At 39.6% G+C, this 20,870-nt stretch overlaps 2 protein-coding genes across 4 annotated transcripts; one reads left to right on the forward strand and one right to left on the reverse strand.

Annotated features, from left to right (window-relative positions):
- Positions 1-335: 335 nt before the first annotated feature.
- Positions 336-4,481, reverse strand: cby1 (chibby 1, beta catenin antagonist). Its single transcript, XM_072667416.1, has 5 exons — positions 4,431-4,481; positions 3,970-4,089; positions 3,684-3,789; positions 3,425-3,537; positions 336-2,076 (listed from the first exon to the last, which is right to left on the reverse strand). Exons 2-5 carry the CDS (start codon positions 4,045-4,047, stop codon positions 1,996-1,998), a joined length of 378 nt encoding a protein of 125 aa, XP_072523517.1. The 5' UTR covers positions 4,048-4,089; positions 4,431-4,481; the 3' UTR covers positions 336-1,995.
- Positions 4,482-5,768: 1,287 nt separating this feature from the next.
- zc3h7bb (zinc finger CCCH-type containing 7Bb) lies at positions 5,769-20,714 on the forward strand. Of its 3 annotated transcripts, none has more exons than XM_072667125.1 (22): positions 5,769-5,982; positions 7,269-7,329; positions 7,439-7,478; positions 7,587-7,784; positions 9,746-9,904; positions 10,383-10,463; positions 10,587-10,646; positions 10,738-10,780; positions 10,936-11,171; positions 11,407-11,713; positions 12,064-12,119; positions 12,235-12,334; positions 12,440-12,601; positions 13,251-13,456; positions 13,568-13,668; positions 13,896-14,077; positions 15,287-15,363; positions 15,512-15,753; positions 15,938-16,043; positions 16,233-16,341; positions 16,938-17,071; positions 17,309-20,714. In XM_072667125.1, the coding sequence occupies exons 2-22, from the start codon at positions 7,271-7,273 to the stop codon at positions 17,342-17,344; spliced, it is 2,694 nt and encodes an 897-aa protein (XP_072523226.1). In that variant the 5' UTR covers positions 5,769-5,982; positions 7,269-7,270; the 3' UTR covers positions 17,345-20,714. The 3 variants fall into 3 exon arrangements, with proteins under 3 accessions (XP_072523226.1, XP_072523228.1, XP_072523227.1); XM_072667127.1 differs by having other exon boundaries at positions 7,442-7,478; XM_072667126.1 differs by lacking the exon at positions 5,769-5,982 and adding an exon at positions 5,997-6,327.
- The last annotated feature ends 156 nt before the right edge of the window (positions 20,715-20,870 follow it).

The raw sequence follows: 20,870 nt of genomic DNA on the forward strand, positions 1-20,870 counted from the left end.
AACAAGTGTAGTAGAAAACAAAATAAAGTTCATTAGCAATAACGTTTCGCCCCAAAAGCATGGTTCGGGCTAAGTGTGAGTACACCCTTGGCCTTCTCTGGATGTTGTGGCTAATGCTTAGTCGTGCCACTCTATAGCATAACTACATTATTCAACTATACCTAGACAGGTCCTTTGGCAAGACTCCTAACGGTACGCCAACTTGGTACCGTTATTAACCTGTCAGTATCTATGGAAGAGTGCTTGCCAAATGTCGTAAAAGTAAAATGCAAAGAGAAATGAACTTATTAATGACGTGTACTCGGTGTGTGACAGTAGACAAAGAAAGACAAAACTTATCAAGAAATGGGACATGGATTTAATGGCAAGTAACGGATAGAAAAATACACAGTAAAGCATACCGCTGTATAGTACGTACAACAGTCAGAGAGTACAGACTGACCAAATGTAGATTTCTCAGACAGGATGCAAAAGTGAACACAGTGAGGGACAATGAGAAATTAAGAGAAATCCAAGCACTTCAGTAGTAGCGGTGGTTTCATTTGTCATTTGGGCCCAAAGTCTGGTCCAAAGTACTTTAAAGCTGTCTTTAAGTAAACGCTTTGTGTATTTTAATTAAGCATACTGTCACTCTTTATTTCTATTTCTCACAGTCCTGCACTCGCCCTTGTGGCTCAAGTTCATTTGTTTTTTGGTGTTGTGCGTTTGAGTGAGTTAAGCTCTATAAGTATATATCTAACAGTTTCTGCTAAATCATGATCTTCAGATTACTGCTGCAGTAGCCCAGACTACTGCTGTTATCTGTCCTGTTAAATAAAAGTACCCGAGGTGTGTATGAGAGGCGTGTAGTTGATGGTTGCTTTGTCAAATATATGGTGAAACTGCAATGCTTAATCTTGCTGTTATACTCAGTGTAGTCAAGCACATGTGCCGAACATCAAACTGACAGTGTTTAATACCGATTCATTTAAATTCCATCCGTTCAATCAGTTCAACAGAGTTAATGGTTAGTGTTGAAGTGAAGGCTGGGGTTTTCAGTGCTCTGAGAATTTCCTAAACTGACTGGACGGCACTGACACGAGAGAGTATCTTAAAACCAGTTAATAATCGCAAACAGCTGCTCTGAGCTTTAAAGTTAAACTGGTGAGGAGGGGTTGTTGATTTCAGATATGTGACATCATTTTATATTTTTGCTTAAAATGCTAAAACAGAATAAATAAAATAAAATAAAAAATGTGTAAAACCTAAGGTCTAGGTCAAACAAAGGAACAGACTATTGGTACTAATCACATGTTCAGGAGAACAGTGCTTAGCATGCAATAGATTACCACATTTACCATCCATGAGATGGTGCATTATGCACTATGTCAGATTAGGTTAATAAGATCTAAAATAAGATTAAAATGTCATTTGTATGATACAGATGATTTTGCAGTTCTTGCATAAACCATTATTTACACAATTTAGTAGCTGCATATATCTATATCATTTAAATGTAATTTAAATCTTTAAAAGAATACTTTTATTTTATATTTATTTTTACTTGAACTACATTTAGGAGTGTGTATTTTATGCTTTTATTAAGTGTTTTTAAACTGGAGTATTTGTACTTTTACTTAAGTATAAGACTTTTATGTACTTCTGCCACCTCTGAATATTATAAGAACTCAAAAAAGGTGCTAAGGTCAGATTTCAACAGCAGAATCAATCAGCCGGGTATACAAGAGTCATGTTTAGCACCAATGGAGTGATGCATTCAAAGAAAGGCATATCCGTTGCATACACTCCACATGTCCCCTTACACAAAGACAGTCCCCCAAAAAACAAATATTTTCTAAAACAACCATATCGAGTACAAATATATACATACATGTAGTGTACAACATAAAAAAATCTCTTTTCCAACAATCGTTTCTAACAATCACTGGACATTTGCTAAAATGCACAACACACAAAATCTAAAACTCATTCATGATTTGAAATCCTCTCCTTTCATCACTTTTTTCGTTTGTAATGATTCTTCGTATCTTCTAATTCCTTCTGTATGAGATGGGACTCTGCTGTGGTTTCGGTCAGCTAAGAGAGATCAAATGGGATTCAATTAAGGCTCATAAAAATGTGTAGAAATCTGTTTTAACATTATTTCCAAAAAAAACACAAAACAAAAAAAACACACTACCGCCACATTTGTTGCCCCATACAGCAGTGCTGTAGTAGTCTCTAGAGTGAGATTTTCCTATTTAAACACTAGTAAAACGTTTTTGGGGTGACTATATATTCTTTATATAATATTCTAATATTATATGATTATTCGTTGTTGTTGCTGGAGCTTGTATAGTTAAAATTTAGTACCCTGTATTCTTCAGTTGAACTGTTTCAAGGCATTGGCTGGACTGGTCAGGCTTGGATGACCATAGCTGGTTTAGCAATGGTTATAAGATGAATTTGCCCAATTGCAGATTGTGTGCTGAAGTGAGACATCACTAATGGCCAAAATACTGCACAACTCACCAAAAGCTGTCAAATCACTTAGTGTTTTGCATGTACACATAATCCACTGTAATTATTGGATAGAAATTCTCACAGGGTTGTCACCAGAATACCATCTTCTTCAGAAGTTTACAGTTGCCAAATAATATTATGACAAACCATTAATGTGTCTTAAATATTAGATCATATGAGTTTAAGGGTTTAATGATTCGCAAAAGTATATTATTTAATACAATAATGCATTTTTTGATAAAGCAAAAATAAGGAGTGATGTGAATTGGTATATCTTGCTCCTGGGCTCCCTCTACAGTCTGAATGTGTCATTTGTGTTTTACACATGCACGTCTGGACAAGCTGAAATAATCATATGGAGGCAGTAGAGGGACATTACAGGATTTTACACAAATAAAACTGCAGTCTCACACAAGTTGTAAATATACAATACGATACTCTGCCTTGCACATGTATAAATTACTCTTTAAGTCTTATAATATTAAGACTACGGCCTCATAGACATGGTTTCTCACATACTGGAGGAGAAGGAGCTCTCCCATGGTGGAGGTGGAAGCGCTCTCCAGGGCAATCTGGGATTAAATACCTTTTTCAAGGGCATGGCAGAAGTGCTAAGTGGACAGAGCCTTCTAGCACATAATCCACATCTAGTGGACCTCAACAACAGACCAAACCACAGTGAAGGAGGTCAGCAAAAATTACTGTGGCAAACTATGTTTTTTACAAATAGCCTCAATATCCTATAAGGGCCATAGAGCACTGAAAAGTGCTTGTTTAATGTTAGACTCAAATAAATGCTTGTGGATTGTATGTGGTTTACATAATCTACACAGTTTTCAACATCATCTACCTCATCACAGCTTCTATACTGTTCGTTTTACTGAACAGCAATGCGGACAAACTAACCACGGCAGGAACTTACCATATCCAAGAGAAGTTCAATTTTAAGCTTCAGAAGATTATTCTCTTCTTCTAACTGAAGATTCCTCTTCTTCAATTTCTGCACTTCCTTGCTTGACACATTACCACCTGATTCTGTATATAAGAAAGTAACATGCGTTATACTGCAATCGAGAAGTTACCAAGTGGAGACAATACATGTTACTCAAACAAAAGACTGCACAGGAATAGGTGGAGTAACAACACATGAGAGTTGTCTTCTCACAAAGTCTCTTCTTTACCTGTGATCCACTGTCCTTCTTCAAATTTCAAGCTCTGACCTCCAATATTCAATACAGGGGCCCCATACTCCAGACCTAAGTCCACCTCCCTTGTGGATCGATCCAGCTGTTAGGTGGCAGAGGCAAGATTGTATCAGTTAGACTATCGCTTCACTTCATTTTGATCATCATATTGTTGTTAATTAACAGATCATTATCAGCGCACACTTGTTTAACCACTCTCTAAATTCTAGCTAGTATCAGTCTAATGTGAGCACAGATGTAATCATGGATACTGTCTACTTACTGTATGAAGATTGGAGAGGGAGGCTGATTTTCGAGGTGGTGTCTTCTTGGGGCTGAATGTGTTGCCAAAAAGAGGCATTTTGGCTGAGCTGTGGTTTCTTCTATACTGCAAGAGCAAAACCTGGACGAGGTGAGCAAAGTTATGACTGAAACACACACTACACTGTGGAATATACAAGCACTCATGCTCATACTTAAATATGAACTATAATACACTCAAAGTAACAAAAAGACTTGGATTTGCAAGAGCTGGATAACGATACCGGTAGCTAGTACCTAACCAGGACGAGGAGCTCAAAGCTAGAGGAACTGAATAAAACTACCACCAGCTCTCGGAAAGCTCGCTAAGGGACGGATTACTTTACGTGCTCAATTTTAAATTGTTAAATTGTTTCTGGAAACTATTAATATTCCTTAAGGAAAAAAGTGGGGTTTTATTCAGACAGATTGAGGACAGCTTACCGTTAGACTCCAACACAGAACCGTATAAACAACTGACTACTTCCGGAGCTGCTTAGCAACGTTGCATCTGATAAAAGTCCTCTGCAATATTAACTCAGTTAATAATAATTAACAATATTAACTGGGGAAGAAAAAAAACATACAAATGTTTCTTGCAATTCCTAATCTACATGGCATTAATAATATAAACCTAAATACAAATGTTTTACATTTTCATACATTTAATTGCGCATTTATCTATTTGAATACATTTTGGATTGCTCTTTAAAATATCTTACATATCACTCAGTATTTAGATCCTATAGTGCCTATAAAAGTATTGGTTGTTTTTTCCATTTGAATTTCTTTTATAAATTGGATCATGGCCAATATAATTTGGCTTTTCTATTAATTTTATTTAAGAATTTACGAAAAAAACTTTAACGTCAAAATGGGGGGAAAAATCTGCCAATTAATGTCAATTAAATAAAAAAACATATAATGTAAAATAAGAGAGCACATGGGTAAATCTGCCTACAGCACCCCATCCACACAAACGGAGTGACCATGTAAGTAAGAGACTAATGAGGGAGGCCACCAGGACATCTATGACTACTCTAAGGGGTTATATTGATGCTGCCACCACCATGCTTCATGGTTTGGATGTGGTGATGTGTAGTGTTTGGTATCTGCCAAACAGAGTGTCTAGTTTAGTCTCATTAGTTGTTTTGTAAATGATTGTAAAACAAAAACCAGATTATATTAATTATTGATTATTCCATTTATTTAAGCAATAACGACAAAGTATTCAATTTGGTGAATGTTTATATAGGCACTGTACTACTCACACTACCGTTTCTACATATGGTTGAAATTACAATAAAGAAGTCGAAATCTAAAATCCTCAGCCATCTGCTTGGACGAGCCCATTGTTGTTGAGTGTTAGCGCGGGTTAGGTTAGGTCATTTATTACACTGTGGGATTTTCGACAGAATTAATTTCCAATGGCGAGTCCTGACCAGTCATTTTAAACGAGTCAGTTGAAGATTCAATTCAATTCTGAAGCTTTACAAATGAAAGGATTTGACTGCGTGTTTTAACAGCTGCCGAAAAGTGCAGTTTACACCTGCACGTACCGATTTGTGTATGCCATGAGCTAATACTAAACTGGATGAATAAATGAGCCAAATATTGGTTTGTCGAATCACTGAGTCGGAGTCGAATCACTGACCAGTGTCGTCCTGAAGCCGTGTTGTCGCAGCGCCCTCTGCTGGGCGGCAGTAGCGCGTGCGTTCAAACCAACGTTTCAACCCGCACCCGCCCGCCTCTAGGACCCTGCGGTCTGATCAGCGGCCCGATTAAACTTGAGCACAACTTGGACAAAACCGACTGGGAAGTATCACATGTTCCGTCCAGGTTTATCAACCGTAATTTGGGATCAAACGGACCCTTTGGAAGCATGATTTTAGAAGAATAAAACAAAACCACGCGTCTTTCCTTTGCAGCTTAATTTTGCCCGGAATTGACGTGTCTTAAAGCAGACTGTGGAAGTGAGATCGGTTTTGCCCTTTAGGTGGGTGAGCGAATGTGCACAAAACAAGCCACTACTTTTAATTAACCTTACCTAGGTAGCGCTAGCTAGCTAGTAAACACGTAGCCAGGTCATTTGTGCGTGGATTTAATTATTAATTTGATGTGCTTTAATAACTTAACGCTAGCTGGATAGCGAGCAGGCTGCAGTGTTCGCAAGTTCATCCGCTTGCGACAAGTTTGACCAGACGCTAGCTGGCTAGCACTAACCCAGCTCCCGCACACATTAAAGCTCAGGGCCGTGGGTGTTTGCCAAAAACTTCGCACAGAAACGTCAGAATAATGTTTAAGTGCGTGATAAAATTGTGTATGTGATTTATAGCCAACGGTGCGTTTATAGTAACTGTGCTGTTTACGCTGTTATTTTGCGGCCCAGTTTAAGAATCGAGCTGGTTGGCTAGCCTCGGTTTATAGCGGGTGTAATTTCATGCAGTGATCTCCAGAAACTTTAAGCTGTCGTAGTTGATGGAGTGTATTTTACCACAAGGGCGACTGACAAAGTATTCCGGCCTTGAACTGCTAAATTTGCAGGCTTCAAATGCACTTAAAATTGATTGTGGCTCAGCGCCGACCTGTAAACAGATCCAGGTTGACAGATAGAGCGGAGCTAGCCGGCGAGCTGCAGAGCTAGCTAGCTCGCTAGTTAGCATCGGGGCTAATTGTCGTTAGCTGTAGCGACTACTGTTTGATTCCAGCTAGCTGGATTAATATGCCCTGAATTGCACATTTAAATTAAGTTTTACTAAGTTTAAGGGATATAAATACTTGCGTTGGATTGTGATTGCGAAAAAGTAAGTGATGCGGATTGAGTGAGTGGCTTTTATTAGTGCGGTTAGTTTTTTACTTGTGCGGGCAGTGTTAGCTCGGGAGCTAGCCTGCTGAGATCGGCCCTCTCCCTAGGCAAGAGCGGGGATCCGCTGGAAACGGCGCTGCCAAAAAAAACAGGCCTCACTAAAATAGCGGAGCCACTTCGAGTAGTTATGTACATTTTTGTTATGAGGAATTATGTTAAGTATATTAAAGCACTGGAATTTAACTGATGGTATATAATAAGTGCCCCCTTGATCACACATCAAGAAACTAATGCGCGGAAAAAATAAATAACGCGGGGGGGGGGGTGTTTAATTCTTTAAGTTAGACTAATGATGCTAACCTTATTTTTTCTCTCTAGAATATTTAAACATAAATAATATGTTGAATGTAATATCATAAATGTTGATTTGAAGGTGATCTGTCACTGATTCCCTTTTATATTTATGCACTTTCCAGCTATGGATCCAGAGAGACAGAAGCGCAAGGAAGAAATAGAGAAAGCTCTTGGATTCATTCAGTATGTTACTTTGTTTTTTCTTTGCATGTAATTGAAAGTAATAACTCCATAAGTAATAGTAGTAACTCGATAGCTATTATGATATCCCTAAGTTCTTCCTTTGTTGCAGCAGGTCGTCTTTGCCTTTTCCTGATCCTGAAGGTTATGAGGTCAGTGTGTCGCCAGGTTAAACTTAGTGCTATAATTTTTTTATCATCATCATGCAACCATGCAGTTATTAATGCCGTAATTTGAATAATGCTCTTCCATCTTTGTAGGGATTTCTGACTCAGTTAGTGTGCAATTTGCTGGATGAAGGTAACACAGTGTTTCGCGATGGAGAATGGAGGCAGGCTGCCGCACACTACAGCGAGGGTGTAAACGTAGCCCGCTATGCGCAGTCTGAGGCTCTGGTGATTCCTCCAGAACTGCTGGAGAGTCTGTATGTTAACAGAGCAGCTGCACACTATAATCTTGTAAGTAACGTCCCTCACCTGGTATCCACTTTCCATGTTGAACAATAGCTGCAAAAACGATAACGTACACAGAGGGTTTTTTTTGTTTGTTTTTTTTAAAACTGATTACCTTTTTGAAGCTTTTGTTGACATAATGTCCCAGTTTTGATGATCTGTGACCGAAGTTCATCAGGATAACATGATGAATGAGAGGGGTGGTAAAACAAAACCGTAAACCGTAGAGTGCAGTTAGGTACAGCCTAAAGCCTAGGCTGGAGCTGTGGTAGGACAGACTTTGCTGGCACTGATGGACAAAGGCTACTCCTCAGTGCCGCTGACGCAGATTTAAAACGCTCTGATCGACTGCACTTGCACATCACGGTTAACTGATATAAGCAACACAGCATTTAAATCCTATGTTTACACAATGTTAACCTCTGTTACACTAATGACCCTCTGTTACATTTCATTACAAACTCTCCTTCTCCACTTGTAGCTGACACCAGTTGTCACTTTTTCAGAAAGTACAGATATCAGCTACATTCAAAGGATTATTCAGAAGAGACAGAATAGTCTTTAGTTATGTAACTGCTGAGAAATGCAGCCTTCCTCAGTTGCAGCCTAGGTTTTGAGATGCAGCATGGTCCTCTTCCGGCTAGCCCAGTCTAGTGAATACTCTAAGCAGTTCTGGCTGGAGGGCTGAACTGCATGTCTAAATGAACCCGTTATTGAGTTAATTGCTGCATTCAGATTCTAAATGAGGTTCTTTTTTTCTTTCTTTTTTCTTTTAAAAACCTCATTTTGGTCTCCTATCCACTTGAACGCAAAGCTTAAACCCCCTGAGAACCATTTAAGGGGACACAAGAAACTTTGGTGAGCTGTGCAGCTGATGACTAGAGCTGTTTTAGTGTAGTAGGCTAATAGCAGACCCCTGTAATGATTAAAGCAAGGGTAAATATTAAATTAAAAATACACAATTCTGTGTGTTTTGTAACACCATGTGATTACCATTTGAAATTGTATTAGTTTTCTGTTAAGTATTTAGTAGATTTCAGTTTCAGTGTATCCCCATACACAATACTGTTAATATAGTAATTTACACCTTTAAAGTATCCTCAGATTACAATAACTCACTAAATTCACAGCCCTTCTTCTTTTTCTTATTTGCCCTAATAGGTCTTAGGCAAAATACAGGTTAATAGTTTTTATAAATCTGAGAATTTAACAAACGGGGGAAGTGTTTTGCTGGTTTGTAATATGGCAACCTATTAATGGAATATTTTTTTTATAATAGAATAATTGATATAAACAAAACAAATCCTGTATATGGGAAATTATTTGTAATGGCAAATATGCAAAAAACCTCTGATCTTCAGGCCTTTAGCAGTAAAATTGTTAGTTGTTAGGTAACCTTTGTCAGCTTGTAGTGTGTGTTTTTTTGGACAGGTGCAAAACCTGCAGTATACCATTAATTTAACAGCTTTTTATTGATGTTACTCCTGTAAGTATTTTTAAATTATTCATTTTTGCACTGTATTGAAATGTGGTCTTATTAATATACATTCTTTTTATGTTGCATTTTTGCTGAATGACATGTGGACAGTTAAATGCCCCCATGTCCTATTATTATGCCCTATAATAATGATCCGTTATTGCAGGGTTAAAATGAGGCGGATTATGAAAAGCTTTCTTATAAATCAGTCGCACAAGCATGGCCCATGATTCACTAAATGTGCAGTTTCTCATGAGAAGTTGCTTCGTTTAGTTATTGTCAGTAAGAGAATATTAAGTTTTGTTTTCTTTTTTCTTTTTTTTTTTTTAACTTGTGACCATAGTAATATTGCCATAAATCAGTTTGATGGATACACATTTTCATTGTCTCACTTGTAAATGCACTCTAAGCTGTCAGTAAGAACCCTGGTGACACTGTGCTCTGTGATTGAAAGTGCTTATCTTTGGTGCCGTGTCTTGTCTTTGTTTAGGGTGAGTATGAGCGAGGGGTGCAGGACTGCGACAGCGTGCTGTGTGTGTCTGAGGGCAACCGTAGAGCGCTCTACAGGAAGGCACTTTGCTTCAGAGATTTGGGCCGGTTCAGAGAGGCCTACGAGTGGGTCACTGGCTGCTTGCTCACTGCACCTCATGTACGTCCATTTTCACAGTACTTGGGCACATTTCTGCTGTGGCGGTACTTTTTTGAGTGTGATTAACTTAAGTTGAACTAATGGAGGTCAATAACTGCTGTTCTTAGTAGGTTTTATGCTCATTTTATTACTATTTTATCATTTAAACTGTTTGTATCTTCTTTCTATAAAAGGGTGTTCTATACATGCCATTGTCTATAGTCAGTGTTTTTGGTTACAGTATCAATTGTTTATTGTAATTTTTAGGCGCATGCTTGTCATTCTGTGTTGAATAATTGTTAATATTGATCACTAATTATCAATGAAGCTGCAATAGTTCATGTGTTATAGCTGTATGGCTTCTCCTTAGTAGATGATCATACTGAGCACTAGATTACAAACTTAAATTATAGATTGTCATATTCACAGTTCTTAAACATGTTGGGTAGACTAAAGAGGGGTGTTAAGTCCTAACAATTCTTTCTTCTCTTCTATGCAGGACAGACAAGTCGGTGAGTTGGCTCAAGACCTGGCCAAGAAACTTGGCCTGAAAATCCGCAAAGCCTACATCAGCTCCCAGGTGTGTAATCTGCACTCCTCTCTTTCTGTTTAAAGATTGTAGGAAAATTCCAAAGAAGCAGTGACATTATAAAGAAAAAGAGGGGTTGGCCTGCATTAATAACAGTTTGGTTTTTCTGTCTAGGGCGACTCCACGACTTCTCAGCCAGATAGTAATGGAGAAACTGCTCCATCTACAGGAGAGGTAATTGGCTTTTGTATGCTTAAAAGCTAAGATTCTAATGCCTTCTGAATGACAAGAGTCCAACCTTTTCATATGTTGTCTTTTTCTCTAGACATCTTCAAATGGGCTTGAGTCGATGACCGAGACTGGGTCAGGTACTTCTGCTTTATATACTCAAAGCTGTAGATCAGTGCTGCTTTTACATTTTGGTGTAATGCTCATTTACCTTTAGAATTAGTTTTCTTCATAATTAACGTTAATCAGTTGCACCCTCTTCACACCCCTTTCTTGAACTTTTAATCTCTTACAGAAAATGCCCAGTGCATTCCTGCACCTTTGGCCACTCCAATTCCAGTCAGTGATGATCCTCCAATGCCTGCACTCAGTCCAATAGTGCCCCAGGAGACGCCCGAGAGCCCAAGCCAAGGGCCCACAGGGCGGGTACAGTATTCTGTGCCTGTGTCCGAGCATATGGGGGAATGTGTGATGAATGAGGATCTGGACAGCCTGCTGGAAAACATCCCCAAAGGGGCTGAGGTCAGCGTGGTGAGTGAAACAGCACAGAGGGGACAGTGATGCACTCTACTTTCCTCACCTAGTATTGTTTGTGTGTCCACTGTAATTTGCTTATGGACAGTGTTCCAGTATTTGTTGTAATTGAGGAGAGTTGGACAGTTGCTTTTTAGTGCAGATTTACTAAATATCTAACTGACAGCCATAGGAGTCTATAATGGTTGAGTTTAGATTTAATCTGTTATTCTCTGTGTCTTCTTGTCATTAGAACCCTGTTCAGGGTGCCATTCCAACTAACCTTCCAAACACAGCAGTGGGGTTGCGTTCTCCTTACCCCTCTGGTCTCCCAGCCCCTTCCTCCCAGCTCACCCCACCTTATTTTGGCTCTGCTGTCAGTCCCCTCACTCAGCTGGACTCTTTCTCTACACTGGGCCAGAGTGAGAGTTCCACACAGGCCATGGAGTCTCTTATCCCCTTCGGTTCGGGGGCTGGGGCTGGAGAGGCTGCAGGGAGGGCCATTGCTGGATCACTGAGCACAGAAGGGCTTGACTCACTTTCTGAGTACACGCTACCAGGTAATCTAGAATGTTAGCAAGCTATTTTATATTGTTTGTATTATCATATGGATTTTTTTTTGTCTTAAGTCTCGTGTAGCTGTTCGGTCTAGATGTGTATGCACCTTTCAAAATTTCCTTTCTGTAGTTTAGCTTTGGAGCAATAAAAGCTTACCTCAGACTTTCATTCATTTTAAATAAGATTGTTTATGTGGTTTCTGACACTCTAAAGTGTCACATAGCTAAGACCAAAGTAGCAGCCATGTTTTTTGCCTCTTCTTTTGTTACTTAACAATTCTACGTTTGATTTGTTAGCTGTGAAATTATTTAAATTATCACTTTAAAATATGCCAAATTGTGTTTACATTTAGGAGGAAGAATCACTACCAGTTTCATCCCTGGGTTACGAAACCATGCCATCCATGCTGTAAGCCTTTTTTTCCTTCTCTTAACCCCCCTCCATTTAACCCTCACCCAGATACATTACCCACTGATGTTTTGTAAAACACTGCAATTTAATATGTTGTTTGGAACCTCTGCAGAATGGTTCAGCCGCCACCAACCTTTCCTTGTTGTCACGGAATCCGCTGGCACCCACCCATGAGTTTAGACAGGCCTGCCATGCCTGCTACAGTCGCATAGGTACTGTGTCTGACACTGCAGTATGGTGAGAGCTGTACGTACATTCAGAATGTTGTATGTTCATGACATCTAAAGAACTAAATGGACTTTTGTTCTCTGATGAAGGTCCTCGGGTCATGGATTATAAGTACCAGCCTGAAGCAGCTCATCGCTGTAAAAGAGATGTGCTGCTCTGTCGCCTCAAATCAGCAGAAGACACCACTTGGAAAAGGATACGCCCTCGCCCCGCCCGCAATAACTTCCTAGGAGCATTTGTTCTCTGCAAAGGTATGCATTTTGTATGTCCTTATGTGTGAATGCACTAGGTCTGTTGTTTATTTAAAAGAGCAGTCTGCACATAAAGTGGTGAGAGGTGAAAGAGGTGAAAACCACTTCTACGTGATATAAAGCTAGACAATTACTGCATTGCTGATGCCCACTAGCTAGTGGGTGGAAAAAAAACTACAGACAGGACACGTTCTAAAATATTCCTGTATTTTATAGACATTATGGGCCTATTCTTTCTATCTTAGCCATAGTATTTTTCTTTTTGGCCACAAGAAATGCAGATCTTGTGTCCATTTGGCCACATTTTCACCTTCTGCGCAAGATGCAGTGTTAGACATGCCTAATTGCCTTAGTTGTCTTTCGTTGTAATTTTAATTTTATCACTGTGGTAGTTTTGTCAATTCTAGCCACATATTCGTAATTTTGCACACAGGATTGGGTTAACTTGGTGGCCTAAGTGGCCAGTGCAAATATTTTTCTGCCCTGCCTTAGGGGTATACCCCTTACAAAAAGTAGCTTAAACTGGTCCTCCTGGTAAAGCTGGAAGGTTTTTGAGGAATTGGTGGCTGTTCATGCATCTTAAGTCTGTTGTAAATGTTTAATTCTGTGCATTGCGGTAGTTCTCTGACTTCTCTTTCTTTCCATGCAGAGGTGCAGGAGCGTCAAGAGTGCCAGTATGGAGAGAACTGCACCTTTGCCTATTGCCAGGAGGAGATAGATGTGTGGACTCAGGAGAGGAAAGGGGCTCTGAGCCGTGAGCTGCTTTTCGATCCCCTGGGCACAAACGAGAGAAGAGCACTTAGTGTCACCCGCCTGCTACAGCTTCATATGGGCATGTTCATGTTCCTCTGTGAGGTAGAGTACCATGATTACCACCAGACCACAACACTCATATAATACTAGTGTTATTTATACAAAGTTTGTCTCTATCTAATTTCACATCTTGATGTTGCTCTTTTACTCTAGGAATGTTTTGACAGTAAGCCTCGCATTATAAGCAAGCGTAGCAAGGAAAACCTAGGTGTCTGCTCCAACCTTACTGCAAGACATCCTTTTGATGACAACAAGTAAGCCTCAGTAATCACACACATCTTCAAAAAAGAAACACACTGATGTCTACATATACATAACAATTCATAAAAGGTAGAAATTGGGACTAATTATACTTACTGTTATTTAGAAATATAACACAGTACAATAAAAACATTAGTACATTCATAAAATACTTGGAGAGTTCATTTTATGTTGGCTCTTAAGTGCATTAGGGGTTGACATGTGGTTTGCATTCTGGCAGGTGCCTGGTGCATGTGGTCCGCTCAGCCAACGTGCGCTACAGTAAGATTCGGCCCCTGCACCCGTTGTGCCAGTTCGATGTGTGCCGCCATGAGGTGCGCTATGGTTGCCAGAGAGAGGACAGCTGTTCCTTTGCTCACTCAGTCATTGAGCTCAAGTGTTGGGTGCTGCAGCAGGACACAGGTACATAATACATGCACAATGCATAATACATATCCTGTAAGACCTACAGGGTGCTCTGACAGTCCAGTATGGCAGAATGTTGAGCCATAGACTAGTGAACAAAAGGAAACCCCACCTGGAATTTGTGTATAATAGGAATACTCTTGTCAAAGAAACTCTTGAGTACATTATCTTATATATATTTTTCTACGTTTAGCTGCGTTCACATTACATAGTTCGTACGTGTTAAGGTTGTTGTTGTTTTTTTGGTTTTTTTTGGTGCTTAGATCAGATATTTCTGACCATGTTCTTTGGGAGGGGGGGGTACTGTTAAATTTGTGCTAGATTTAATAGTCCTGAGTCTACTACTTGGAAGACGGAGGGCTGTAGTTAGATTTTAGTTAGATTTTGCAAGACGATTCAAACCAGATGTTGAGTATAATGTAGAGATGGACTACATGATCGCTGTGTAGTACTGGGTCATATGGGCCCGTGACAAGTTGAATTTCTTTACCTGCCTCAGAAACAACATCTTTTAATCAAGAACGATGCACAGGAACGTGAGTAACAGTGGAAACCGCAGAGCTGTGAATGTGAGGAGGTACTACAGCCACCTCTACAGTCTTTTATGCATTCCGCAGCAAGTGGTTGCTTCTGCACCAGGACACTGGCTGCTTAACTTCCTGTATGTAGACAGGTTTGTCCCCATTGACCAACTGTAGTAGTGGTCTTGTCTTGTCCAGGGTCTTCACAGATGGGTCTGTGGAGATGCAGTTGTCTCAAGACTGAAGAGCAAGATTAAGACAACACAGCTGTGTGGTTCTGAATGTCTTGCTTTTTTTTCTAGCAGCCACTGCTGTCTCCTGTTGGTCGTCAAACCTCTGATCCATTGGCAGGTTGAATCTGGCAGTGAGAGCTTTTCGACAAGTTGACCTGCAGGCGCGCTGGCACAGCAGTGTTAAAAGTCCACAAACATGAACTCCAGTGTATGACTGGACTGTTGACATGCTGTAGTACATGGCCAAGTTTACTGCATTGTCGAACTCTGTACAGAAACTGCAAGGACTTCAAAAGAGGGTGTATAATGACTTTCTGGTGGGCTAGGTTCAAATACCTTAATGACTACAGCGGCCCGAGCAACTGGCCTGGAAAATTATGCTAGTTGTTTAAGTTCTAGGCACAATGCAAGGAGAAAGTTAGAAATAATTGAATACCTTCTTTTGTGTTTAGGTATCACTCATGAGGAGATGGTACAGGAGTCTAAGAGACACTGGCAAAGACTAGAGCAGAATGCTCAGCGACAGAAGGTGAGAATCTCAAAGATGATGGATCTTGACTTTGGTACAAACGTTTTATTTGACTAGATAAATGACCCATCTTTGCGTAATACCATTTGCTTTATGTTTAAAAATATGCTCCTCTAAGAACTGACAACTGGTATTTTTTCTCTCTCAGCCTATGCATATGCCTCATCACACCAGCAGCAGTAGCAGCAATGCTGTAGGCAATGCTGGTGTAGGGAGTGGAGTGGCTGGTGGTGACGGCATTGGGGGCGGAGGCTCAGGGGGAGGCAGCTGTGGCAGAGGCCGCGGGCTCAACCTGAAAATGAAGTTTGTGTGTGGTCAGTGCTGGAGAGAGGGCCAGGTCAATGAGCCAGACAAGGCACTGAAATACTGTACTGCCAAAGCCAAACACAGGTTAGACTACCGCAGCACTGTCAATTTATTTATTTATTTATTTTATTGATTTATTCACAATTTTTTCACAATATAGATATGGTCTTGATACCCATCAGCAGAGTTGAGAACACTAAACCTAGGTTTACGGTCTCAGTTATTTCTGTGATATGATTATTTTCCTGATAATCCTTGTAACTTTCAGCTGGACAAAAGAGCGCCGGGTGCTGTTAGTAAAATCTTTTGAGAAGAAAAAGTGGGTGGTAGTACGACCGCTGCCTTTCTCCCGGACTTACCCCCAGCAGTATGACGTAAGTCCTTTTTATGTTATAGAACTTTACACAAACCATTGTTTACTGCTAACTACTGTAATATTGTAAAACCTGCCTATTAGATAAAACCTATATAATCATAATCAAAAAGGGTTCTTTAAAATTACACCTTAAGAAATAAAGTCTGGATGCAAAACTAAAGTAAAAATGTGTTCGTGTCTGCTGTAGATGTGTGTTCATGTGATGAAACAGAAGAAGTGCCACTACATTGGGAACTGCTCTTTTGCGCACAGTTTGGAAGAGAGGGATGTGTGGACCTACATGAAGAACAACAGTTGTGAGAATCAGAAGATCATCTTTAATCACCCATGATTTTCCATTTGTATCTGTAGCAGTTATTTATCTTTTTGGCCTTAATCTGGCATTGCGGTCGGCCTCTTCAGTACTGCCAAGGCCCAATCAACATGCATCCGGATAATCAAAAAAAAAACACACACACACACAATTCAGCTTTGCTGTATTTAGGGTTTTTTGGTTGAATTTGCCACCAGGCTTTGTGTAAACAGAGAGACTTTAAGAAATACTGCTGGAGAATGGGAGGATAAAAATGCTTTCAAAAATATCCAGATAAAGGCGAATAGGGCCAAAATGTCTTCAATTCCATTAGAGGTCAATGTAATAAGATCTATTCCAAGTCTGTTAGGACCATTTTGTTGGGTTTCTGGGTTTTAAGGTTAAAAAGTTATCAAAGTATCAAAGTGAAGGTCTCAGTCATTGATATCACAATCTGAACAGTTGCATGTCAAGAATCTTGACACTTTATCTAGCAGATTCAATGATATTGGACATGTCTTTAAATGTCCTTGGATGTGTTAATGTTACATGCTTTCTGTTCCCAAACTGAGAGTTCACGTTTTCTTTGTTTCCTCACAGTGAGAGACATGCAGCAGATGTATGATCTGTGGTTGTCGTTAACCAATCAGAACCGTCGATCAGATGGCACCCTGATGACTCCACCTCCTGAAGAAAAACCGAGTACCATGCCGGCTGACTACACAGAGGCAATGGTGGGTGACTGAATCATCATACCCTTCCTTAAACTGCATTGAGTTGTTTACAGTAACGCACAGACTTGCTGTCATAGTTATCATGTAGTAAAAATGAGCAGAAGTGCTCACATGGCTAAAACAGTAGAAGTAGCAGCCATGTTTTGGCATGAATTTGGTCCATATTTTTACTTGTGTAACTGTTTGAACCATTGCTTTATGTGAGTTTTCTGATTAGTATGTGGCTTTGATTGACAGGCTGGGCAGAGGTTGTCAGGAAGTGGGGATCTGTGATCCTGGCCAAAGTGTTGAGTAGCAAGCCATGTGGCTACCTGGATGAGGCTTCCTGCAACAAGATCCAGCCATCCTCCAGATGTCAGTTTGTATGCCCTTGTTCCTTTCGGTGCAACTTTAGGAAGCACTCTGTCCTCCTGCACTGCAGACAGCCTGACCATAGTACTAATGTGGTGATTGTGAACATGCACGTACATACATGCTTTCTCATTCATGCCCAAATGCAGTCATTCACTGACATTACATTTGGCTGCCAATGCACGCCAGTCGTTTTGACAGCCGATGTAGTTTAAGGCCAATTAAACAAATTAAAATGCCAATTTAAAAATAAAGCTCCTGTTCGCTCCTTGTACCGTTCTGTTAAAAATAGGGCTCAGACATATTCCAACTGGATCCCCAACTGACTATAACTAATCCACTATAGTGCGCCATAACAGATGGCAGAAAAACAATTGAATTGCCCCAGCCCTTTATTGAATGAGTGGTGCCTCACTCTCTATACCTGCCATATTGGCAGAACAAAAATGAATGTACAGCCAGCAAAAGGCCATGGATATGAAATTCAGATGTTTCTAAATGTGGAATGTATTCGACACACCTGGGCAAAAAGTTATGTAACCCCACCACCACCTCCCCTGTGGTGGTCTCCTTAAAACCTATAGAGCTAGCATGTAGGTTTACTGCGTGTGAAACTCTAGCTGCCAGTCTTGTGTGCACATACTCGCATTAACGTTTAGTTTGCACTGAGTGAGCTGTGAAAGGGGCAGGATGGATGGCGCTGGAGAGCTATTTGCACAAAGTGACAAGGGTAATAGTCTCTACTGCTCCACTTCAGTGGGATCTAGCTAGTCTTATTTAAGCTGTTCTGAAGCTAAATTGTTTGTATGCTTTTGAGACGAAATGCTTTTTGGTTTCGTTGAGCAATTTAAAGAGGGCAAGTGATTTGGAAGTAGTCTTGTGCGGGCTGCTGGACCCTGTGCTGTTGAAAGCTATGGTGGAGTGTTTGGAACTCACAGGGCTTAAATACCGTTCATTTATGAATTCTTTACAGTTCAAATTGGGCCAGAACCACCACCACCACCATTAGTATCTGTTGATTTCAGGCGAGGAACCTGAATGAGTCGAACTTACAAGGAAATGGGCAGATAAGCTCTTATGTGGTGTGCCTATGCGTAATTATATTCCCTCCAATAATATATCCTCACGGCATACCTTGCTACGTTTAGTAAGTCCCCATCTATGGTGGACATAATGTATACACATACATACATAAACATGCATACATATTTACTATATCAGTATACTACTAATGATTATTGATAACCTAGCAGTTAAGCTTAATTAAATATAACCTGACCTTGTATTGATTACATAGAACCTCTTGTTATTGAGCTATGCTATATGACCTGTATTGCTGATTAGATGATTAGTGATTTTTTTTTTTTTTTTTTTTTTTTCTCCTTTGGCTTCTGTGAGGGTCATTCCAGAAAAGTCTGTTCTGTAAGCTTTTCACAACAGAGAAGGTAATAATTGTAATAAATGAAGCTGGAATATAAGACAGGATGTGATAATGGGGCAGACTTTGTAGGGAACCAAACTGGAGATCAAAAGGCATGAATATTGTGCAGGACTTTCTGGAATGGCCTAGATGTATGCTTCACTGAGGGAACGTATTATATTATTATTACTACTACTACTACTACTATTATTATTATTATTATGATGATGATGATAATGATTGCTATTATGACTATTTCTATCCTCCTATATTCTATTGATATACGTATATGTTAATTGCAATGTATAACTCTCTCTTTAAATATATGTATCCATGTATGAATATAAAAAAAACTTAACAGTGAATAGTCTATGTATGCTGAGTGGCCTTTTCAGTTTAGGGAGGGGAACTGTGTAGATACATGTGCTTGAGAGGCTTATGACGTTAATTATTTAAGTTTGTTCTGGAACTGAAAGACAAGTTGAAAAATTGTCCCATTGGAAATTTGATTTAGATGATTGGTGCAGGTTGTATTGAAGAATCTACTGTTTTCTTTAGTTGGCATGTCTTTTGTTTCGGTTGTTTGGGTCAGTGGTAGATTAATCGTTTCCTGGAGAGGACGGAATTCAAGGATTTTGGTTGGGTTTTTTTTTTTTTTTTTTTTTTTTGAAGACTTTGAAATACAGTGAGGCTAATTTCTGATGGTTTTTTTTTTTTTTATTGTTAAGCTGATCCACTCTTGTCTTCCAAGGCCTTGTTTAGTCGTTGTGATGAAAACCTCAAGCACATGTATTTGTCAGCTGTATTGTAAGAAACTACTTGGCATACATATTTGTTTGTTTGCATAGCGCCTTATACAATATAAACATATACAGTTATAAATATCCTAACATGTATAATCTTTCTCCTTCAGTATATAATTATATACACACTTAGACAACTTGGATAAGAAAATAGATGCAAGGTGATGGATGTGTGTGTTTTGTTTTTTGTTGTGACTTGCTCTGTTTGCTGAAGTCAGAGGCTGATGTGATCTGTTATTAGTGGCATGCGACTCAAGTTGTCTCAAGCATTCTCCTGTGGACACGTGGTCGCTTTCCAGTGGATTGTCAGTAGCCGTTTGTTTGCGGTTTTGATGCCGGTTTAAGCTATTGGCCGCAGGTAGACAATCAGAGAACGTGTCGGTAAGCCAATGAAAAAGGACAGAGAGGTTTAGTCTATAGATATCGCCTTGATCATGATAGTGCTTGTAAAGACTCATATCAAAGGATAAGAATCTCTGCCCATCAGCAAGTCGAGGGGCTAGAGAGAACGTCATCCAGTTGAACCAACCCAACCCACCCCCACACATACACCCAAACACACACACACCCATTGTTTTCAACTTGAGTTTACTTCATTTAAATGTGAACCTGCCACCTTCTGGGCTTTCTTAGACTTTGACCTCTTCCCCAAGTATGATAAACTAGTGATGAAAGATTGCACATGGTTAGATGACCTTTGCGTTCGATGCCCTCTAACCTCCGTCTTGATGAATGGGAGAAGGATGAAGATAATTCCATATTCACCCTGAAAAGACATAGTTTTTTCAACAGAACACAAACCCACACTATATTGATGTTCAAGATGCTGTTTTCTGTCAAAATTAGTTATTTTTCAACTGCTTAAGATAACTGATGGGAAAAAATCAGGGTTTTGAAAAAGAAGAAAAACAATGCCTCTTTTTGTACTGTATTTTTACATTTGTTCGTTTTGTTTCTCCTTTTTTTTTCTTTTTTTTTTTTTTCTTTTTTTGCTCCCTGGTTGGAAGTGAATAATCACAGTGGACCAAATCTCATGAGTGTTTAACAATAAACAGACTGTTTTAGAAAACTTGTTGCTTAATTTCTTCCTATGTGATCTGACGAAACGGGACACTGCTGAATTACAGGTTTGGGACTCACATGCTCACATTGACTGAGTGGTGCTCACATTGCCTGAAAACGTGACTTTGAAGGCTTTGAAGTAAATTAATCAATTATCTAGGCA

Source organism: Salminus brasiliensis, chromosome 22, assembly GCF_030463535.1.
Source record: "Salminus brasiliensis chromosome 22, fSalBra1.hap2, whole genome shotgun sequence".
Lineage (NCBI taxonomy): Eukaryota > Metazoa > Chordata > Actinopteri > Characiformes > Bryconidae > Salminus > Salminus brasiliensis.